We start from the raw sequence: 6449 nt of genomic DNA on the forward strand, positions 1-6449 counted from the left end.
AAAAAAAAAAAAAAAAAAAAAAAAAAAAAAAAAAAGAAAGAAAGAAAGAATAGACTCTGTCTCACTACTTCCTATGCTGTGACATCCAGCTTAGAGAGAACAAGGAGAGGCCAGAAATGAAGCTTTGTTCTTTTATGAGAAGAAAAGAAAACCTCCCCCAAAGTGCTTGCCAGCTCTCCCCCACCCCTCCTTCTTGCCCCCAAAATCCAGATTCGAAGTGGAGGTAGGATGGGACAAGCACCTAGTCAGGCAGGGATGTGCCTGATCAAACAGTAAATCGATAACGGCTTATGGGAATGAGTTGGAAGCTACTCCAGGCATGAAACGTTTTGTCTGTTCTAGCTCACGGAATCTCTCAACACCTGATGAGGCAAGGCACCATGGTCCCATTTTATAAAAAGTAAGGCTCAGGGAGATTAACGGAACTGGCTCAGAGGGTGACAACACATGCTTTCTTTCCACCTCCCCAGCTAAGCTAAGCGTGTTATCCCTCCTGCCCGTGACCCTCCTGACTCTGGTCTTGGCGAGGGTTCTGTTTCCCAGCTCTCCTGGGGCTGGGGTTCTGGGAATGTGACCCTTTGTTGCAGCTGTGTTTGGAGGAGGGGAATAGGGCCGGGCCAGAGGATGAGCAAATAAAGGGCAGAGACCCAGGGAAGTAGGAACTCTTCTTCAGTCTGCTTCTCTTCTCAGGCAGAACAGCGAGATTCCAGAAGCTCCGCACCCAGCTTGCCAAGGCTCTGGGCTAGAGGCCTGCCATGGCACCTCTGAGGCCCCTTTTCATTCTAGCCCTGGTGGCATGGGTTTCTCTGGCTGACCAAGGTGTGGGAGGGGATTGGTGGGTATCTAGGGTAGTGCAGGTTGGGCGGGTGCCCTAGATTGGGCTGTAAATCTGATATTCCCTCCCATAGAGTCATGCAAGGGCCGCTGCACTCTGGGTTTCATGGCCAGCAAGAAGTGTCAGTGTGACGAGCTTTGCACTTACTATCAGAGCTGCTGTGCCGACTACATGGAGCAGTGCAAGCCCCAAGGTGAGTTCAGAGCCCTGGTGGGTGGGCCTCGGGTTTCCTCTACAACCTGACACTCACTGCTCCCCGTTCTGCCTGCAGTAACTCGGGGGGACGTGTTCACTATGCCGGAAGATGATTATTGGAGCTATGATTACGTGGAGGAGACCAAGAACAATACCAACACCGGTGTGCAACCCGAGAACACCTCTCTACCCGTTGACCTAAATCCTCGGACGGACGGCACTCTGAAGCCGACAGCCTTCCTAGATCCTGAGGAACAGCCAAGCACCTCAGGGCCTAAAGTGGAGCAACAGGGGGAGATCCTAAGGCCCGACACCACTGATCAAGGGACCCCTGAGTTTCCAGAGGAAGAACTGTGCAGTGGAAAGCCCTTTGACGCCTTCACGGACCTCAAGAATGGGTCCCTCTTTGCCTTCCGAGGTGACTCTATGGACAGGTCAGGTGGCGGTCGGATCTGCCTTAGGCTCATCTGCTTCTCACACAGTTTCCCCTGTTCTAGGGCAGTACTGCTATGAGCTAGATGAGAAGGCTGTGAGGCCTGGATACCCCAAACTTATCCAAGATGTCTGGGGCATTGAGGGCCCCATCGATGCTGCCTTCACTCGCATCAACTGTCAGGGGAAGACCTACTTGTTCAAGGTACCAGACCTAAGTCTGAAGCAAGGTAAAGGGTGCCATGGACGTGCTGGGGAGCTGTGAAGACAAAGCAGTCAGGAACTCCAGGAGCAGGTGACAGCCAGTTTAGGATATAGGACTGCTTCTGTGGCCAGCAGTATGTCCTCACCCTTCTGATCTCTGCCCTTCAGGGTAGTCAGTACTGGCGCTTTGACGATGGGGTCCTGGACCCTGATTATCCCCGAAACATCTCCGAAGGCTTCAGTGGCATACCAGACAATGTTGATGCAGCGTTCGCCCTTCCTGCCCATCGTTACAGTGGCCGGGAAAGGGCCTACTTCTTCAAGGGTACTCAGGGTGGAGGAGAAGGGGGCAGGTGGTGGATTCCCTGTTCTATCCCATGATTCCTCTCTGCCTTGGTCAGATCCCTCCTGATGCCAGCTGTTCTGCTCCTCAGGAAAGCAGTACTGGGAGTACGAATTTCAGCAGCAACCCAGCCAGAAGGAGTGTGGAGGCAGCTCTCTGTCAGCCGTGTTTGAGCACTTTGCCTTGCTTCAGCGGGACAGCTGGGAGAACATTTTCGAATTCCTCTTCTGGGGCAGATCCTCTGGTATGGAGGGAGAGCAAGGCTGGCTTCTTTCTCTGGAAACTGGGTTTGGAGTAGGGCTGGGCTGTGATAGTGGGGGCTTCTGGAGGAGGGGCCTGGAACTGTGGCACCATCGATCAAGAGCTGTTTGCTCTGGCTAGACTTTGCTTCTGTTGACTTTTGGGGGATGAGGCTTGGCTCTATTTGGATCCCATACCTTGGACTTTGCCTAACACAGCAGAAGGAGGGGCTGCGCCACTGAGGGGTTTCAGATGGGGCAGAGATACAAGGGATACAGTGGAGAGAGGATGGGAAAAAGCACTAGACAGGGAGGCTGGGGCCTGGGGCCTGGGGCCTGAGTTGTGTGTGCAAGGCATAGCAAATGTGTTCTAAAGGTCCTACTGGAGCTGGGTGTAGTGGCACATGCTTTTAATCCCACCACTCGGAGTCACAGGCAAATGGGTCTTTGTGAGTTAAGAGGCCAGTTATGGCTTCATAGTGAGTTGTAAGCCAGCCATAGGTAGGTGCTAAGATCCTGTTTCAAAGAAAGCAAACAAACAAACAAATAAATAGGTAGATAGGTAAGTAGGTAGGTAGATGATAGATACATACATAGATAGATACATAGATAAAGATAGATAGATAGATAGATAGATAGATAGATAGATAGATAGATAGATAGACAGGCAACCTTGCTGGAGAAATCAAAGCCAGGATCCGCCAAGTGCATTAACCCTTTCCCTGTTACAGATGGTGCCAGAGAACCCCAATTCATCAGCCGGGACTGGCATGGTGTGCCAGGGAAAGTGGATGCTGCTATGGCCGGCCGCATCTACGTCACTGGCTCCACATCCCACTCTGCCCAGGCCAAAAAACAGAAGTCTAAGCGTAGAAGCCGAAAGCACTACCGTTCACGCCGAGGGCGTGGCCACAGACGCAGCCAGAGCTCGAACTCTCGTCGTCCATCACGTTCAATCTTGTTCTCTTTGTTCTCCAGCGAAGAGAGCAGTCTAGGAACCTACAACAACTATGATTATGATATGGACTGGCTTGTACCTGCCACCTGCGAGCCCATTCAGAGCGTCTATTTCTTCTCTGGAGGTGGGAGTCCCTTTCTACTCCTTAGACTGGTTTTGGCTAGGCCTTGCCTGCAGGTCTTGGTCCCTGGGTGCTGAACACAGCCTGTAGATGTGACACTATCTGCTTGGTGAATGTTCCCTTTCCCTTCTGAGAAAAAGCCTTTATCCTTCTTAGGACCAGTGAGCAGGATCAGGCAGAATCTCATATAAACCCTTTTCCATTCTTTCTTTCAGACAAATACTACCGAGTCAACCTTAGAACCCGGCGAGTGGACTCTGTGAATCCTCCCTACCCACGCTCCATTGCTCAGTATTGGCTGGGCTGCCTGACCTCTGAAAAGTAGGAATCAGAGCCCACATGGCTGAGTTTCAGGAGCCTCATCTCTCTCCCAGCCCAATAAAAAGTCTGTTGGCTACGAGTTTAAGACTACTGTCTTGAATGGGGGGAGGGGGCAGCCCTGTCCCCTGGATAAGGAGGGCAAGTGGGGATCTCAGAACTGATTGAGGGACGGAGAAGACCTTCACTGGGCTCAGGTGCTCTCCCTAAATCATAGACACTGGGGGCTTGTGAGAGTACCCTTCCTTCTGAGGCACCACACCCTCCCTGGGTGAGGCTTCTTTAACCACGAAGTTAACTAGGAAGGCTGGGGACATGAGAAACAGGAAGGCGGAGTTCATCTCGGCTTTGCTGTCCGTCATGAATCTGTGATGCAGCTAACTCCTGAGCAACAGAGGGACAGACTCCCACAACACGAACCCTAATGGAGGCTTTTCTCCTAGGCCTCTGTCCTGGGCATAGGGCAGGGAGAGAGATGGGAGGGCACGAATAGGAAGAACATGATGCAGGGCAGTGGTGGCGCACACCTTTAACCCCAGCACTTGGGAGGCAGAGGGAGGTGGACTTCTGAGTTCGAGGCCAGCCTGGTCTACAAAGTGAGTTCTAGGACAAACCAGGGCTATACAGAGAAATCCTGTCTCCAGAAAACCAATATATATAATAAAAGAGAGAAAGAAAGCAGAAAAGAACATGACATTTAACTCCTCCCTCACAGTAAAGCAGCTCATGTAAGTTGATGCTGTAAATGCAAATGTCTTTATGAACCCATGGTTCGCCTGTGGAACCTTCCCTGGCTCTAGGATGCTGGGCAAGCTGGTGGTGCCATCTGCTTCCTAGCCCTGCTGACAGGAGGTGGCTCCAACGGCATCTACATCCTACCTGATCTCACTGCCTAGTCCTCAGAGAGCGGGGCAGGAACCCATCTTGTTTCCCCTGAAGGAAGCAAAGACCAGTGTACTTGGGGATTTTAGGGCACAGCTGAAGCCCTGGGTGTCTGCGGTTTGAGGGAAGAATTTCACAAAGTACAGGATTGAAAGCAGAGACTTTCAGAGGCTGAGGTTTGAGGAGGAAGGTGTGACCAGCTTCTTGGTGTACACCAATCTGGTTGAACCCAGATCTCATCAACCCCAGTCCTGCCATGTTTCCTACTTCTCAACCTCTCTTGAATGAATGCCAAGCCTCTTCCCTCCAGAGGCGGAGCCACCCACTCTGAGCGGCTTAAAACCCTAAGGCCTGAGTCTGGTGCGGGGAAACAGCCCTGGCATGGCCTTCTGGCTCCTCACCCCGTGTCAGCTCCATGGCCAGTCCTGTGGAGGCGTCTCCAGGTGACCTGGTGGGGAAAGGGTAGCAAGGTGGGATGGGGAAGGGTGGAAGGGAGAGAGTAGGGGTTGCAGAGGCTGATCATGGCTTTGGGTGGAGGCTCTTGCAGGGAGTCTTGGTTTGATTCCCACCCTGGCCCACAGGCTGTGCCAGTGGGTTGGGTCCCCATCGGAGGAAGAGGACCACTTTCAGTGCCGGGCAGTTGCTGGAGCTGGAGAGGGCATTTGCAGCTAGGCCCTATCCTGACATCAGCACCCGTGAGCACCTGGCTCAGGTAACTCACCTGCCTGAAGCCAAGATCCAGGTGAGTCACAAGGGCCAACTTCTGAGCTCAACAGCCTCTTCTCTCTGGGAATCCTGACCTCAGGTTGTTTTCTGTCCCACAAGGCTGTGCTGGTGCCAAGATCCATCCCTTCATCTTTTCTATCAGGTGTGGTTCCAGAACCGGCGAGCCAAGAGAATCAAGGACAGAAAGCCAGGAGCCCTAAATTCCAGGCTGGAGCTTCCCCCAAACTCCTGTTCTCTTCCAGACACTCCTCAGCTACCTTGGGACCCTGGAACATCAAGCTATCCTCTGCACCCTACCAGTTCAGCTCAGTATACTTCAGCATGCCCACCACAGACCTCCTGCCTAGGACCCATTTTGGGTCCAGGGCAGAGTTGGTCAGGGGCTAAAGTGGCAGCCCCATGGGGGACAAGTAGAGCTTCAGGGATTCACTCTTCTTTAGAGCAAATTGTTCCTCAGACTTCACTGGGCAACCTGTCTGACCTTATCTATACCTCAGCCATCGTCACCAATGTAGACCACTTCTAATTTAGGTGTAGAGCTTTTAAGACTTGGCTCTGGCCTTGTAGCCCATAGGACAGAGCACATAAGAGAACTCCTGCCTCTTTTTTGCAGTGTTTGCTAACAGTTTGGCTCAGGGACTCCCACCCCCATCCCTAGTCTCCACCAGTTTAGTTGAGGTCCTGTGACTGGAGCCTGGCTCCTATAACTCGGCATCCTGGTCCTTTTGGGGACATGAGCATCAGGAGGTACTGTTAAAGTGAGGGACTATATTTTCCACCTTTACTGACAGGTTTGGGTCCCCAACTCCTATTATCTTAGCAGAATGATCTCTTTCCTCTAAAGGGTTAGCCACCAGTCTAAGAGGGCCCTTCAGGATCTCACATATGTGCCAGGGGCAGGGTACTGGACTGCTGGGACCCACATTTTCATGGTTCAGGGCCCCATTGCCTGACTTCCTGCCACCTGGACAAATTAATCAGAACTGTGGATCTGAAGAGAGAGTGATATTAAAGTTACAGAAATAGAAGCCTGGGTCTTAGGTTGATTGAATTTCCCCAAAGATCAGATTGGCTGCCCTCTGATGTGGGCTGCGGGGACAACCTAATAGAACTGGGGGGTGGGGGTGGGGTGTGTGGTATCACTGGCATCTGTAATACCAACTAATCTCCAAATAAAACAAAACTCTTCGCTTTAA

General features: G+C 52.0%; 2 protein-coding genes across 2 annotated transcripts; both read left to right on the forward strand.

The window, feature by feature from the left end:
* The first annotated feature begins 535 nt into the window (after nucleotides 1-535).
* Nucleotides 536-3727, forward strand: Vtn (vitronectin). The gene is made up of 8 exons (XM_021177950.2): nucleotides 536-819; nucleotides 909-1028; nucleotides 1107-1448; nucleotides 1528-1667; nucleotides 1835-1991; nucleotides 2101-2253; nucleotides 2980-3330; nucleotides 3543-3727. The coding sequence occupies exons 1-8, from the start codon at nucleotides 756-758 to the stop codon at nucleotides 3650-3652; spliced, it is 1437 nt and encodes a 478-aa protein (XP_021033609.1). The 5' UTR covers nucleotides 536-755; the 3' UTR covers nucleotides 3653-3727.
* A 1172-nt stretch (nucleotides 3728-4899) lies between these two features.
* On the forward strand, nucleotides 4900-6449 carry Sebox (SEBOX homeobox). The gene is made up of 3 exons (XM_021178355.1): nucleotides 4900-4970; nucleotides 5109-5269; nucleotides 5396-6449. Exons 1-3 carry the CDS (start codon nucleotides 4943-4945, stop codon nucleotides 5777-5779), a joined length of 573 nt encoding a protein of 190 aa, XP_021034014.1. The 5' UTR covers nucleotides 4900-4942; the 3' UTR covers nucleotides 5780-6449.

Source organism: Mus caroli, chromosome 11 (genome assembly GCF_900094665.2).
Source record: "Mus caroli chromosome 11, CAROLI_EIJ_v1.1, whole genome shotgun sequence".
Classification (NCBI taxonomy): domain Eukaryota; kingdom Metazoa; phylum Chordata; class Mammalia; order Rodentia; family Muridae; genus Mus; species Mus caroli.

What these genes read in the sequence shown, in the direction of transcription:
- Vtn (XM_021177950.2), top strand. Translation starts at nt 756, where the DNA reads ATGGCACCTCTGAGGCCCCTTTTCATTCTAGCCCTGGTGGCATGGGTT. An exon ending in GGAAGACCTACTTGTTCAAG is followed by an intron (nt 1,668 to 1,834) that starts GTACCAGACCTA and finishes TCTGCCCTTCAG; the next exon opens with GGTAGTCAGTACTGGCGCTT. An exon ending in CGTCTATTTCTTCTCTGGAG is followed by an intron (nt 3,331 to 3,542) that starts GTGGGAGTCCCT and finishes TCTTTCTTTCAG; the next exon opens with ACAAATACTACCGAGTCAAC.
- Sebox (XM_021178355.1), top strand. Translation starts at nt 4,943, where the DNA reads ATGGCCAGTCCTGTGGAGGCGTCTCCAG. An exon ending in TCCTGTGGAGGCGTCTCCAG is followed by an intron (nt 4,971 to 5,108) that starts GTGACCTGGTGG and finishes CCTGGCCCACAG; the next exon opens with GCTGTGCCAGTGGGTTGGGT. An exon ending in TGCCTGAAGCCAAGATCCAG is followed by an intron (nt 5,270 to 5,395) that starts GTGAGTCACAAG and finishes CTTTTCTATCAG; the next exon opens with GTGTGGTTCCAGAACCGGCG.